The sequence below is a fragment of the Rhinopithecus roxellana genome, chromosome 17, assembly GCF_007565055.1.
Source record: "Rhinopithecus roxellana isolate Shanxi Qingling chromosome 17, ASM756505v1, whole genome shotgun sequence".
Taxonomy (NCBI): Eukaryota; Metazoa; Chordata; class Mammalia; order Primates; family Cercopithecidae; genus Rhinopithecus; species Rhinopithecus roxellana.
The window spans coordinates 103,985,289-104,002,037 of record NC_044565.1 but is presented as its reverse complement, the minus strand read 5'-3'; the positions used below and the strand labels follow the sequence as shown (position 1 = coordinate 104,002,037).

The window sequence follows — 16,749 nt, the reverse complement described above, 5'->3', positions numbered from 1 at the left end:
CAGCATATATGCATAATTCCTAAAAGTTTTACATACAAATATTTAAAGGCTCACTCCTAATAAAAATTTAGTCAATGTGGCCGGGCGCGGTGGCTCAAGCCTGTAATCCCAGCACTTTGGGAGGCCGAGACGGGCGGATCACGAGGTCAGGAGATGGAGACATCCTGGCTAACATGGTGAAACCCCGTCTCTACTAAAAAAAAACACAAAAAACTAGCCGGGCGAGGTGGCGGGCGCCTGTGGTCCCAGCTACTCGGGAGGCTGAGGCAGGAGAATGGCGTAAAACCCGGGAGGCGGAGCTTGCAGTGAGCTGAGATCTGGCCACTGCACTCCAGCCCGGGCGACAGAGCGAGACACCGTCTCAAAAAAAAAAAAAAAAAAAAAATTTAGTCAATGCTTTCACAAATGACACTAAAAGAAAAATCAACTCTATAGCATACTATTATCCTTTTTTAAAAAAATCAAGACAACCCCCCCAAAATTTCAGTAGATTACATAATTTTCATGCATAAAACTACATACACTAATAAAAAGCATTTTAAAAAGCAGTATTTTGTTTGGTGCAAATTAAAAATATAAGCTTTACAAAAATTCTGTGAGTCTATGAAATAAAGGTAAAATTGAGGAAAAGATTCTGTAATTCTAAATTTTAAGGACATATATATGAGATAGGCTGGGTCCAGCAAGAAATTTGGAAACTTAAAATAGGTTAAATTCATTAGCCTGAATGGACTCACTTGGCCTGTATCAAAATTCATTCTAGAATCTAGAATTCAGTTCTTAAGGGAACATGACTACACAGAACTACTATAAGCTACAATTTCTTATTATTACATGGACAAACATCCAGAAAAATAAGCTTGAAGCTCAGATGGCAAATCTGATAGCACCACTTGTTTGAGTCCTCGTTCTGAAACTGAAGTATGCTATAACGTCACTGACAGAAAAACAACCACCACGTAAGTTTGCTGGACAGACATTTCTATGGGACATCCACCAATCATAAAACTATCTACTTTGAGATACCAAGAAACACGTACTCCTAACTCATATACATTCCTCAATACATACACCTGTAAAATCATAAATGTGTTTCATACAATCTGGAATTGTTAACACAACCACGAGTGACAACTATCTATTCATCTATCAGTAGCTTTAAACTTAGTCTCGTAACTTACACTAAGTAACTTTCTAATCCCAGAGAGTATACTTAAACAACAGAAGAAAGATGACAAATACTGATTTCTTTTTTATTGGAATAAAGTACTTTAACCTTATACATTGTTAGTGAAGTGGCAATTTATGTAAAGGGCCTTCCTTACTGAAATGCTCTCAAATCTGAAATCACTACAGAAAAGAGGGGCTGTGGGGGGAGAAAAAAGTTTAAAAAAGAAAAAACAAACAAAAACCAAACTGAACTCCTTTAAAACAAACTCTCTTACAAACCCTAAGCAGATGTTCAATATGGGAAGAAACCAATTCAAGAGAAGCCATCATCTTCACAAAAATTATTCTGTTAAGAGAACCAGCACTTGAAAGAGCTAAATGTTTTTTTTTCTGTTCATCATCTATAAATGAGGAATCTTCAAGGAGACTGGTGTTGCAATTACAACTAATCCTCCCCAAAAAATTAACTGTGTTGAAGGCTTTGTAATTTCCCTAGGTACAATTTAGCTGTCACTTACTTTAAAATTTACTCAAACATGCGTTCCGAACAGCACTAACTTCACATGTCAAGTGCTTTCCAGCCAATTGAGTCTAAACTGGAAGTCGGTGTTAAACAACTGAATGATTAGACAAGATAGCTCATTTCCCTGCTCTTTTGTTCAGAATAAAATGCCACATTTACATTATCAGGCTCAACAGGATTTTCTGACAGAGGGAGAAAAAACCCTACTGCACACTGTCCGTACTAAGCACATGAAGCCTGTCATTTACCAATCATCCTTCAAAAAGCAATAGCCATGAATGTAACTTAATTACGACCCAATGATCCTTGACGAAAAATCATCTTATCACTGTCCTGTTCCCCTAGGGCAAATGAACCACTTTTTGTCCTTTGGCACTGATGATGCTAAATTCTTAATTGCAATAATGGAGTAAAAGAGCCAAACCTCCTTAATTTCCTTTCAGCGCATAAGGAGTTTTACTCTAGAAGGCAAGCATTCCTATAAATAATAAAAGTATCCAGTACAAATGAACATGCTAAAATTGAAGGGGAGCGTGTATAACAGAATCATCAACATTTAAAAAAGCCTATTTCCCATTTATGTATCATATTAAAGTGTTACCAGTGAGTTCCAAAAACATTGTTACAAGTTCATCTTAGAGAAATTGTGACCTTTATGAAGAACTCAAGATTAATTTAGCAAGAGTTCTGGGAGGACAGCATATATGAAGTTCATGATACACTTAAATGAAATGCATATGTACATATACAGATTATAACACAAACCAGCACAAAAAAATCCTTAATGAAAAGCAGAAATTAAAGCTGCTTTGATCACTTGCACTAACACAATCCAGTTAAACAGCTTCAGTTATTTTTTAATGCATGCAATGAAACCAAAATGGATCAGGTATAAAACAAGTGAATCTGAAACTGCATCATACAAATTTTTATGCTTTAAAATCTGATGGCCCAGACTTTATTAATTTCATTTCCTTGACCATAACATGAAGACTAATAAAAAACTCTTTTAACCTATTTTAAAGCATTTCTTTTTCCTCAATGTGACGGACTGCTGTCATCTCCATGAATCAGGCATGATTTCAATAAAAGAAATACATTTTAAGACAAAATACTTACAAAAGAAAATGTTTGAAATAATATTCATTTGGACTACATGTAAAATATGTGGCTTAGAGACTGTAATGTAATGTAAATGAAACACAAAAATTTTGTTCAACTGCAAATTTTTTTTCCATTCAATGCAAGTATTTTCATTTTGATAATACAAAAGCAGGTTAGCTTACCAACTTCTTTATAATTTTCCAAATCTGTTATTGTTTTGGAATTCCCTTGGCAAATGTATAAAAACAAAATGTATTTTTTCCATACCCATAAAGCATTTTTACATTGTCTAAGTAACACAAACATAGTATTAATATCTCCTGTGTTTTGTCCAATGCTGGAAAAGTCAGTTCAGAATTAAGATCCACTGAATCTTAAAGAGATTATCTTTCTAAGGAACTCAGTCTCATGGATTTGCTCCAGAATTACAACATGAAAGTGATATTCTCTTTAGAGTCTTTTGCAGTGACACGCCAAAAAGATGCCTGCCTTTGAATGAAAGGGTGAAGATTTATGATGATGTTTAAAAATGTTTTTTATAATTTTATCACAAGTTTGAAAAAAAAAAAAGCTCATTTGCCAGATGAGCTCATACCTGCTGAGGTCAATTACATGATATTACTGAAGATTATGCACATTTAATCAAATCAAATACACATAGACTTTTTGGCAGGCTAGTGTGGTTAATCCTAGCACTTGTCATGATTCTGAATTAATTAGCTATCTTCCATCAGTTGGAGAAAACACAATTGAGAAAAAGTTTCAAAGTCAGGGTTTTTTTTTTTTTTTTTTTTTTTGAGACGGAGTCTCGCTCTGTCGCCCAGGCTGGAGTGCAGTGGCCGGATCTCAGCTCACTGCAACCTCCGCCTCCCGGGTTCACGCCATTCTCCTGCCTCAGCCTCCCGAGTAGCTGGGACTACAGGCGCCCGCCATCTCGCCCGGCTAGTTTTTTTTTTGTATTTTTTAGTAGAGACGGGGTTTCACCGTGTTAGCCAGGATGGTCTCGATCTCCTGACCTCGTGATCCGCCCGTCTCGGCCTCCCAAAGTGCTGGGATTACAGGCTTGAGCCACCGCGCCCAGCCAAAGTCAGGGTTTTACTCCAGCATTTCCCCTATGAATGTTTCTGCTGTTTTCTGCAATTTTATAAACATAAAATTTCCTTTATCTTTTTTTATTATTGTCCTGACTCTGCAAGAGTCAACAGCCCTTTTTATTAGGATAGATGAAACTGAAAGACCTCATCATGGAGACTGCACTGGCAAAGTAGTTTAAAAAAAAAAAAAAAAACTAGGCAAATAAAAATAGAATAATTAAAATAAAATAAAAATAGAAGATATACGTATCTGAAAGTAGTAAAACACCAAAAACGAATAGACACTAATTTAGATTTCTTTAGCTCAATTAGCAGGGAGAGCCAAATTTGACTGAGACACAGAAATATCTGACTTCAGGATATAATCAGAAGCACAGAGGATGCTCTAGGTTAACATCTGAATTCCACACCGTTTCCATTTTCCCATGGTAAGCTCTCCTTGGTTCATGAGCCCCATCTGCAGACCTCTTTTGGAAAGCTTTCACTTCTCCTCTGTCTTCAAAGTATTTCTATTTGTAAGATACTTTTCTATGATGGCCTCATTTTCACTGTTAATTATTTTATTTTTGCCCGGTAGTGTAGGAGGGTCTAATTCTTCTGGGCACTGGGCCCATTTCTTTCAAATCCTTCTGTAGAGGTGCACATGCAATTTGCAGAAATGGGTCTTTTAAGCAATCAAAAAAATTCTAATAGGAAGCATATTAATTATAGGATTTCTATATAAAGTTGGCTGTGAATAGGATAACTCAGTAACACAGTCATTATTTGAATCACTATTTCTTTAACAGGATGTAATGCTGAGACTGTGGAGGTTAAGATTTGGCCAATCATCTAACATGATAATTGTTTTTGATTGGATGGCAAAGGAATGATTTCATGTGTGCATGCATATATACACACATTTCTTAACAGAAAGTTAGTTAAAAGAGATGGTTTTTATTATACATTTAAAATTCAACACTAAATCATTTATTATATTCAATTAATTATACTCTCTAATAAAGAAAGAAAGGCCGGGCGTGGTGGCTCAAGCCTGTAATCCCAGCACTTTGGGAGGCCGAGACGGGCAGATCACGAGGTCAGGAGTTCAAGATCATCCTGGCTAACACGGTGAAACCCTGTCTCTACCAAAAAATACAAAAAGCTAGCTGGGCGAGGTGGCTGGCGCCTGTAGTCCCAGCTACTCGGGAGGCTGAGGCAGGAGAATGGTGTAAACCCGGGAGGCGGAGCTTGCAGTGAGCTGAGATCCGGCCACTGCACTCCAGCCTGGGTGACAGAGCGAGACTCCGTCTCAAAAAAAATAATAATCAAAAATAAAAAATAAAGAAAGAAAAAAAGAAAGAAAGAAAAACTACCAGAAATTTGGGGAAAACATGAGAACCGTTAAAATACATATTTTTCTCCTGGCATCGACAGGACAATGTCCACACTACATTGACAGTGAGATATTTCTGTGTTTCAGTCAAATTTGGCTCTGCCCTGTTAACTGAAATCAAGAAATCTAAATTAGTATATTTTCGTTTTCGGAGTTTCATTACTTTCAGATACATATATCTTCTATTTTATTTTATTTTAATTATTATCTTCTATTTTTGTTTGCCTAGGGTTTTCTAATACTACTTTGCCAGTGCAGTCGCCATGTAATGCAGATTTTACAAACTATATTAAGCTATGAAAAAGCTGACAAAGATGATCTAGGAAATTTAAAAAGCAAAACAGAAAACAAAAACAAATACAAAAGAAAAAGGTAAGTTATGCTTAGTCATCTTACTAAAATGTTTTATTCATTACAAAATAGACTGATTGTATGATTTACATTGCAAATAATGCCTTAAATTGAGCACCAACAAGAGCATTTCAAATGGAAAAATTACCAAACTCAGTAAACTTTGCCCTATCAGCAAAATTCATCTCCTACAACATTTATCAAAGCCAGAAATAACTGTAATGGTATATGTATTTAAAGTACTTTGTGAAGAAAAGGAGCACTGAAGATGCTTCTACACTTATTACCTGAATAACTAACAGTCAAGACACATACTCAAAAGCCCCAGAAGATCCTTTTTTCTTATATTTATTAATAACACTTATCAGGCTCAAAACTGGGAAAAACTAGATTCAATTTCAAGTAATCATATGCTCCTACAAAACAGCACCAGGGACCATCCCATTGATACATAAAGCCACAGGACCACAGTGATTTTAAACGTCACGGAGTTCGTATTAGTCCTCTTACTCTGTGGCAAATGACCTCCAAGGAATCCCCATCATGAGAGTATTTACAAAGTATAATCTGAAAATTATTAGACTCATTCTTTTAATGCCAACATTTAAAATTCGAAATTCAATTAACTTACTTTTCCAGGTATACAGTGACCAATGGGAAACTTATGTTGGTGGATGGTTTTGCTAAGCCTAGAGTCACGATGGCTTCATGCAACTGTTTTACTGTTTCAATTTCACCTCTTAAAGCTGCGCCATTTAGGATGTGGAAAAAGGACAAGACTGTTGAATCTTTGATAGGAACATCCTTCTTTTTCATCTCCTTCAGAATGTTAATAGCATCTACAATGAAGTAACACAAAAGACCCTTAGGTAATTTCATGTAGGGAAAACAAACTGCTATTAAAACAGCATTTCAAGCCCAGCAGGAATGTAAATTCTAGTGTATAATGCCGATTTCAAGTTAATTACTACTTGCATTTCTAAACGAGACTACAATTATAAATCCACAATAGCATGGTTTTATCATTTCCCTGCAACTTTGACTACAAATTATAGATAGGGACTGTGTCCCCACTCTGTACCACATAACCCTGTACGGTCTGCCCTATAGCTGTAAGATCCTCCTAAATGGATGCTTTTATCGTTCAGAGCTAACATCTGCTAAATCACACCATTGTTTCTTCAGCAGATGGCTTGTCAGGAGGCCAGATAATAAAGATGTGTTTACACTGTATATACAGCCAGACTAATGGTCTGATACCGATAGGGCCTGTTTGCTATGTCGATACTAATTAGCCAAGCAGAGCCAATGAAAGCTTTCCAAAAGACTGCATGTTAATACATTAGATTCATTAAGCTTCATTAGGAAGGCAGAAACAAACATTTTAGGATATGGAATAAGTGCATTTTTATAATGCTGTTCTTAATTATTACACAGACAAAATGTTTTGACCACTTTACAAAAAGTGATTTAAAAAAAAAAGGATAATCCTTATAGTTAGAAAGGTGTCCTAGGAAAAAATTCAATGTTCTAATAAATGATTTTCTCCGTACATTTTTCCCTATAATAAAATTAAAACAATCTTTTCTGAAAATCTAAGGAAGAGAGGAAGGCTAGAAAGGAAGTTTCAAAATAAAGTCAAATCAGAAAGTTAAGAAACAAGCAAACAGTATGAATGTATTATCAAGTGTAATTAATTTTATTAGGCTTAACATTATCTCAACAATGAGAAAATCTGAGTATGCAAATCAGCTGTGTAATCAGCTAAGCTTTTTCCATGAACCATTAAATAAAAACCTTAATTAAAATAAAAACTTTAAAGTATATATTTTGTTAATGTTATTAAAAAGTAAGGCAAAGACTACTTCAAAATTCAGAAGCATATATTAGGTTACGTTTATAGGTTTTACGTTCAGGCTTCAGACCTTCTTAAGCAAAAACAAAGCCATTAGTGCAGGCATATAAGCAAATTGTGCCATAAGTCATGATCTTCAAACTCAATCCAAACAGCAATGCTAATAAAAACTAGCTGCAGAAATGCAAAAAAGCACTGAGCTGTGCAAATGTAAATGACAAGCTTGCCAATCCATTAAAACTAATGGCCTACACTGTCCATGCAGTTCTGGTTGGATTCACATGCAAATTTGTATGCAAAGTGTTCAAGCACTTTGCAGGACATGATATCCATTAATATCAATTCACGTGTTATTCCAGTGGCAAGATACTCGCATCACATATTTCCTTTATGTGCTGAGGCTTACCTTGGAGCTTGCCATGCTTTGCCAATACTCTTACAAGGCCTACATACTTGCTGGTGTCAAGGACAGCAGATGAATCTAAGCGGTCACTAAAAATTAAAGCCACATTTATATTATTTTAAAAGTCAACTAACTGCTAAAAGAATAGCAACATCCATTTAATCACTTTTCAAAAGCGCATCAGAAGACCTGAACTAATGTCGGCCTCTACGCTTCAGTTAGGATTTCTTTTTGAAGTCATATACAAGTTCACATGAAATTATATTCAAAGTGACTAGTGAAGTAAAAGTCTAACACTACATATATATTGCATCACTCCATCTGCAAAAGATACTTTAAGTGATTCTAACCTTCATCACGAATAATGAAATACCCAAAAAGACATTTTTACTTGAAAAATCTAACAGGATTGGAAACCGAAGGTACCTGAGAAATGGAGAGAATTTTATTTACACTACAATATAGAAAGGGAAATGTTATCAAGCCTCATAAAACAGTCACCATCACCACTGTTGTGATATGGAGATATATAATCAATGGAAAAGAATCTTTGGTTCTAAGGACTAGAATGTCTTAAAGACACCTTGCGGAACATAAGCTACAATTAATTAAAGAGCCTTATAATATGAAATTTCAAAAACACTGACAACAAAATAATTTTTTAAAATGACAGTATATAATAGAGTAATATTCCATCTAGATAATCTATCAAGGTCTGTAGAGCAGAATAAATGTTGACAACTTGTTTCGGTGCCAGGGTACTCACAATTCTTCTTTCAAGTTCAAGGCATCTTCTGCATTATCATGTCGACAGCATAAATTTATTAAAGCTGCATAACCACTGATAACCATGTCTGATTCATATTTTGCTTTCAATTCAAGGGCTTTTTGCATATTCTAAAATACAGCATAGAAGTGAAAAAGAAGAAATCAGTGTGAAGGTAAAAATGTCACATTTTTAGCTTTAATGTTCAGAGTTTAGAAAAAGTTAATAGTACTTTAAAAATAAATGGTTTCATGTTAACAACCTGACTCTGCCCCTTGGTATTTTTATTCACCTCTAAAAAGTGGGCAAGTCTTATACATGTAGGGGCTAAAAGATGTGTTATCTGCAATATAAAATGGCCATTGTTTATGCCAAATTTGATGTTTTAGGCTTTGTGTATGGTATTATTTTAAAAAGACTTCCAGATTAAGTAATTCCTAAATCAAACCCTAATCACAGTCTAATTTCAGGATGCAGAATTATGTTATCATTGAGAAGTTTCTCAGTCTAGTTTAGTATCCAAGTAATGTGAAGAAATATTTTAGAATTTAACAGTAGCAGGTTATAATCATAAAATTAGCCATGATATTTTTTCCTAAAACTACAAGCTTATGGCTCAATTATATTGAACTAGAAACTGACAAACAGTCTAGTGATATCCCACAAATTGCAGACATACACTAAAATGAACACCAAGTACAGCTGGACGCCCGCTGAAAAAAGGCAAGGGACCCTTTATCTCAGAAAGAGCTTTTTTCCAGCAGGAAAATGGAATTTCAATCCCTGCATTAACAACCTAGTAATATTTGACTTGCAAATGACTACTGCGTGTATCAGTTGCTTGACAATCTAGATATAAGAGACCGGAGCCATGGCTTGAAAGGACATTTGGCATGTATGATAAACCTATCACGGCTGTTACTATCATTCACTTTGCAGATTATCATAAACAAACTACAGCAACCCGAAAACATGCCATTCAAGGTGTAGCTGAAATTAGTTAACCTTTCATTTAATTGCATTCTTTACAAGCCTGAAGTATAATGATCAATCGTAAAAATCATAAATATTATATTTGGTTTTTCTTATTGTTATCTACCAATAATTTTTTGCCTTAATAACATTTAAGTATTAAAACAAATGTTACCTCTTGGGAACAAAGTGCTAATATGAGTTGCTTTAGGACATCTCTTATAGGTTGATCTTCAGCTTTTAATGTTTCAAGTCTAGACTCCAATTCAGATGACCTAAGTCGCAGAGTCTACAGAAAAGAAAAAAGAAAAGAAAAATTTCCTGAAAAAGGAAAGCTATCCCTTTTGTCACTCTGCCCTTTAAACTGACTTTCCTTTCTACTTTCCTAAATGTCATAAATGCTATCAGGGATATGAATTGGGGATCCATGGATGGACTCCAGAGGTTTACAAATCTCCTGAGATTATAGGCAAATTTCTTAAATATGTTGACTTTTCTGAGATGGGAAACAGGTTTTACCAACTTCTCAGAGGTATACAAGATGATAAAAATGTGAGCAATCACTGCTTTTATAAGTACACAATCCAGAATACTCATTAAATATGGTTACTATAGCATGTAGTACCTAGTCAAAATCCTACTTACTTTTCGAGAGTCTAAATCCTCACTGTCAACCAACATATAAGCATCCTAAAATTGAAATTCAAATTAGCACAGAATTAGAAAACATACATAGAAACACATCAGCAAACATCAAAACTAAATTTTGTAAGTCTTACCTCATATTACTATTTTTCATCTTTCCAAAATTTTAGACATTCTTTTCATACTTTATTAATGTAATTAATGTTTTAAATATATTTATGAATATATAAATAGTATTTATGAACAATCAATGAAAAGCTTTGTTTTAATGGCTGTCATTGAAATAAATTTTTTTTCTGGCCAAAAGCATCATATTTAAATAAAATTTTAACATGCTATTATATATAAATTAAGCGTTTTATCCAGTTGATTGCTATTTCACACACCTTAATCAATTCAGGAACATGGTAGCTATCCAGTAGATTACGAATGCCTCTGTAGATATTTTCAGGAATTTTTACATTCTGTGAGAAGGGAAGGGGGGGGGAAAAACCTGAGTTTTAGACAACTAAACTGAAATTTGTCTAACAGAAATTATCTCAGACATAATTTAAGTCTCCAACTCTTGCATGTCATTGAGAAGTGGTCTGGTTGTACTTAAAAGCAGCAATTTCAAATCTAATAGATACATGTCAGGCAGGACAGGCATTATATAGCAAAAAATGAAATGGTACCATCTCCTTCAGCTGATGGAAGTATTGTCTCAAACGCTCCTCCTTGGCCTGTACCTCTGAGTCACTCATGCTGTCAATCAAGTTATAAAGAAAATAGCCAACAGCTTCTGTGGAAAAAAACAAGAGAAAGCATTCCACTAAAATTACCGAGACTGTCATGTTATCAAGATTAATTTATAAGAAATCATTTTGGTGTGAGATGTCACCCTGATGAGAGGCTCTGAAATGGCAACAATGATCACTGAGGCATAGAGATTATGTGGTTTGGGAGCACATATCTAACTGGTGAGTGAAAGGAATATTAATTATTTTCAGACCGAGTGACAGCTTTTCAGTACTGAATCTTACTTCAATCTATTTTTTTTCCACCACTCTGTGACAGAAGTGGTTCTGCCCAAGGCCTTACCCCTTTCCTGTCCAAATCACAAGTAATAAGAATAAATAAATGTCTTGTACACATTTCTATACTATTTTGTTTGTGGACAATATTTAGGGAAGCACATAAAATTAGAAAGCATTATTAAATGTTGATTATAGAAAGTTAAATAATTTTAATAAGCAGATACAGTAATCCTGTGGAGAGCTACCTATTAGCCAATGAAAAACCAAGATTAACAAAGATGTTTTGTAACAACAGTAATTTTCCTTTGCATTCAAGCATAAAATGTATAGGGCCATGTTACAATAATACCTAGGATAGAAATGTAAACTTTCAAGAAGGGTACCATCTTACAGAAAACTATATATTCTAAACTTCATGTGAAAAATGAAAATCATTAAATGTCAAAACAATGTATTTGGGACAATAAATTATATTTAAGTGGAAATCCACAAGAACCTTCCCTACATTTTATGTTTAAAATTAACTACACCTGCAAAATATTAAAAGCACATAAATACTAAGAATCACTGATTTTTAAGCCTATTTCCATAGGTGTTAGAAGAAACATTTCCCAGTATCTGAAAAGAAAAAGCCTCCCAACTCCGTCTTTAGAAATAATAATTGTAACAAAACCAAACACTTCAGATATTAAAATGTTGTAATCAATATAAAGACTTATAACCAAATGTTTTCAAATTTCACTTTTAAAAATAAAGTGTTTACTGCTGTAATCCTCCTAACCCATCATTACACAGAAGAATGGATTTGTGGATAAGTTACAATCATCGAAATTGAAACGCTACCCGTTGGTCCTGGAGGCTCCTGGCAATAACGTCCATCCTTGTACAACAATTCTGTTATCTGGTAAGACAGAAAAATCGTGCATTGCAGCAAGAGAAGCAAACAAAAACAAATATAATCTGAAATTGAATTCTTGAAATAATAAAACCTCTCCCCAGTAAGGTATTATTCTATATCATAGTAATTCAAAACCACCCCCACCTGCCAAGGAGATTGTTTTGTTTTAAATAATAGGTTTGTCTTTTAAAAACAAAAACAAATCCATGTTGAAGGAAAACTGCAATGTTTTGTGAAATGCCACAAAGAAAGACTCTAAACTGATTTATAAATTGATATATAAACATCACTTTGCATGAATTGTTATAAACAGAAAAGAGCTTATAGGAATTATTGACCAATATTATTCCTCATTATATTGTTTTTGGTCTTGTTGACACTGCACTGGTTTCCTCATTTTGTATTAAGTTTTACTGAAATACAAAGCAAAATATCCTGAACTGCTACATGACTTACATTTTTTAGATATTTAATAACAATTTTCATTCCTCTTAATGAGACTAAAACAAAAGGGGTCTAAAGATTAAAGTGTCTATTCTTATGGATTCATTTTTTTAAAATTTCCAACTTTTATTTTAACTTCAGGGGTACATGTGCAGGATGTGCAGGTTTGTCACATAGGTAAATGTGTGCCACGGTGGTTTGCTGCACAGATCATCCCATCACCTAGGTATTATGCCCAGCATTCATTAGCTGTTCTTCCTGATCCTCTCCCTCCTCCCATTGGATTATTATCAGTTGAATTCACAAACACTAAAAGACACACATAACAATTATTTTTCAACATTAACTGTCAGCAAAATTTTAAAAGAAAACCAAATATAGGTTTCATGATAAAAATTATTACATAACCTATGGTATTGGCTTGTAACGTTAAAAACACCTTATGATTTGCAATATGAGGGGGACTTACCTTGCTCCAAAGATTTATATTCATAGACCTGCAGAGGGCAGCAAAGGATCGAAAATAAGCCCAGGTTTAAAAAACATTAAGTTAAAATGCATACTTGTAATATGTACAGATCAAAGTATTAAAATTAATAAGTAAATAAATGTTTGCTGTATCAGGATGAATTTTCAGGAACAAGGTAATATAGAAAGGCTGACACTCACCCATTTCAAATATTCAAAATAGGCCAGGCCTGGTGGCTCAGACCTGTAACCCCAGCACTTTGGGAGGCCAAGGCAGGCGGATCATCTGAGGTCAGGAGTTTGAGATCAGCCTGATCAACATGGTGAAACCCTGCCTCTACTAAAAATACAAAAATTAGCCGGGCGTGTTGGTGGATGCCCGTAATCCAGGCTACTTGGGAGGCTGAGGCAGGAGAAATGCCTGAACCCAGGAGGCGGAGGTTGCAGTGAGCTGAGATGCCGCCACTGCATTCCAGCCTGGCAGACAGAGTGAGTCTCAAAGTGACTGCCCACAGATTGCTTGTTACTTGTAATGAAAAAAAAATAGTGACTACATAATGGAGAAATCCCAACACCTGGACCGGGTGATCAAAACTAATGTGTCTTTAAATATAATTCCGTGAGAAGACAGAGTATCACTCATGTCATCTTCCAGCAGGGGATAACTTGAAGCTATAAAGAATAAAATACAGTAAAATCAGATAAAAATTAGGTATCTTTTTCGGTTAGGCTACAAAGAGCTTCGATTCCAAGGAATTTTGACCTGCCAGTAGCCTACCACATTTGAAAAACAGGACAAGGAAAGTAGAGAAAAATCAAGAGTTTGTAAGAAAGCGAGAGGCTAATGTGCCAAAGTGCATAATATTAAGTGGTAAAAATTGGAATGGTTCCTTTGCTGTATCCTGGACCCATTTGGGCATTTGATGAATTCTGCTTCTCAACTAGGATTAATTTTGTCAGGTATGATATTATGGTGGTTATGTTGTTTTATTTAAAATAAGTTCTGAGATATATACTAAAGTATTTATGGGTAGATGACAAAGATCCATAGTTAGTTTTAATGGTCCAGGAAAGAAAGAGACAGAAGGGGAATGGTAAAACAGGACTGCCAAAATCTTGGCTGTTAAAGCTGGGGGATGGGTACATGGGAGTTGTACTTTAAAAAAATAAACACATATCATGTCCAGTCTAAATTCTGTACTTCTATTTTAACTCTCAACATTAGTAAGCTGGGCTTCCTCTTTTTTTTTCTTTTTTTTTTTTAGTTACTTTAACCATCTATTTTTATCAAAGTATCAACTTACTGTCAAATAAAAAATAGTTAAGGCTGGGCGTGGTGACTTACACCTGTAATCCCAGCACTTTGGGAGGCTGAGGCGGGTGGATCACCTGAGGTCGAGAGTTCAAGACCAGCCTGACCAACATGGAGAAACCCCATCTCTACTAAAAATACAAAATTAGCCAGGTGTGTGTTGCATGCCAGTAATCCCAGCTACTCAGGAGGCTGAGGCAGGAGAATGGCTTGAACCCGGGAGGCGGAGGTTGCTGTGAGCTGAGATCGCCATTGCACTCCAGCCTGGGCAACAAGAGTGAAACTCCATCTCACAAAAAAAAAAATAGTTACAATATTAAGTTGCCCTCAAACTTGGCATGAAGTATCTAAGGAAGGCATGGAGATAAACTTTCAAAATTTCACATATACCTAAAACAACTGAAAATGTCTAAAAGCACTACCTTGAATGTGAAGCTTCATGGTGAATGGCACGGGTTTGAAACCAAAACAAAAATATACAGAATCCTTCAAAACCAGGTTATTGTAAGGAACAGTTACCAGTTCCCAATCCGATGCAATCTGACTTCTGGCCCCAAATTCCACTGAAACTACTCATGCTAAAATTACCAATGATTTTAATTCAAAATTCAACTACCATCTTTTTGGTCCTCTTTGACTAAGTTTTGGAATTTGTGGTGTTGTTAGCCATTATCCGCTAGGTGCTACTCAATCTCTTTCAGGAACTGTCCTTCCCTACGTGCCCCTTAAAAGTGACCCAGACTTTGTACTAGGTCCTAAGTGCATTATATTTTTTATCTTAAAGACAATCCTGCATATACATATTTAAGTTCTTTGTTTCCCAGAAGAGGAAACAAATTTGGTAAGGCGGTGTAAAATACCTTCAACTGGAAATTCCACAGTTCCCTCAAAGGATCCCATAAAGTGTGAAGGATCTCCTAATGTTTCCTGTCTCCCTATATAGCTTTACCTGTATTATCCCCTTTGAATATATGTCAATCTTAACTTCATCATGTAAACCTTTCAATGGCTCGAAGCCATGTGACTCAAGGTCCAAATATCCTAATTTAGAATGAGACTACTCACAAAGACCCCGAGGCTACCATTTTGACTTTATTTCTTCTCATTATTTCATAGTTTCTTAAGCTACTACCAATCCACTTACACTTCCCCAGAACCCCTGCTCTTTCAGCCTCAATGTCTCTGCCTGAAAAACCCTTCCCTTCCCCTCTACAAATTCAATATGCATCTCAGCAATTTCTCTGCAGCTCCTGCCCTGATTCATCCCTTCCCCAACCTTGGCAGAAGACAGAGTACCTTCTATAAACATTCACAGTTACAAAGACTAGTTTACAGTTGCTTTCTTATTTTCATACTGTGAACAACGCTGGGGTAGGAAGTTTCCTATTCATATTTAAACAGTCCACTATGTAGCATTCATAGCCCTTGGCACACACTAATAAGAACTAATATTTTCTGGGCACTCACAAATGCATTAAACAGTTTTCTAAGCACTTTGACTTATTTAATGGTCATAACATCTTCACTTTAAGCGCAATTATCAGAACCATTATAAAGATGAAGAACTGAGGAGCAAAATAGTTTTAAAACTTATGCAGGCATTTTCTGAGTAAGCTGTGGATGCGAGACTAACAATTTCCATCTAAATTTGGTCCTTTTCCAATACCCCACTGCAATAAAAAGATTTTTTTCAATGACACATAAAATAACGGGGAAGTATATGTAACTAGAAATAAATATTACAGACAGAGAAGTGATAACCAATTTAGCAGTAAAGAGAATGTCAAAATCTCAAGACATCAGTGAAGAAATCTAGAACCAAACTTATACAATCAAATCTCCATTACCAAGGTAGAAGAAACGAGACTACACTCGGAAGGTCCCTTACATCCTCTCCCTCAGCTGGGAGGCTACACCCCTCCCTCCAACAGCAGCAGCAGACACCTGGAGGATTCTTCTCTGAAGGGTGAAACAGTCAATCCCTAGAGAACTGAGAATTAAGTAACTATACACTCTACATGATAAACACAGGAGTCTCTAGTACTCTCCCTCATGCAGTGTCCTGGAAGACATTTCATTGGGGAATGCCCCATCCTATGAGGAAAGACACAAAGATACAATGACAATCTCAACAGCCACTCAGCGATCCCTAGAACAAGACACCAAGTCAACACACCACACTAACAAACTCAGAGCTTCGGATGGCTTTTTGCATTTCCTACTTTTAAGGATTCCCAGATATTTAGGGGGCAAAAAGGGAAAACAGTATACATACACACAAACTTGAAGACAGTAGACAATAAGCATGAAGAAGGAAGCCTTGCAAAAAACTATTACTGGCAGGGCACGGTGG

General features: G+C 35.5%; 1 protein-coding gene across 1 annotated transcript in view; it reads right to left on the bottom strand.

Annotated features, from left to right (window-relative positions):
• LRPPRC (leucine rich pentatricopeptide repeat containing) overlaps window positions 1–16,749 on the bottom strand; it is a 124,377-nt gene that overhangs the window by 55,290 nt on the left and 52,338 nt on the right. Inside the window, exons 15-23 of the mRNA XM_030920927.1 lie at window positions 13,086–13,113; window positions 12,118–12,175; window positions 10,933–11,039; window positions 10,645–10,722; window positions 10,259–10,303; window positions 9,789–9,902; window positions 8,642–8,772; window positions 7,879–7,964; window positions 6,249–6,456 (exon numbers count right to left, since the gene is read on the bottom strand). Of these exons, the coding sequence (XP_030776787.1) occupies window positions 6,249–6,456; window positions 7,879–7,964; window positions 8,642–8,772; window positions 9,789–9,902; window positions 10,259–10,303; window positions 10,645–10,722; window positions 10,933–11,039; window positions 12,118–12,175; window positions 13,086–13,113 (855 nt within the window). The remainder of the gene's footprint in view (window positions 1–6,248; window positions 6,457–7,878; window positions 7,965–8,641; window positions 8,773–9,788; window positions 9,903–10,258; window positions 10,304–10,644; window positions 10,723–10,932; window positions 11,040–12,117; window positions 12,176–13,085; window positions 13,114–16,749) is intronic.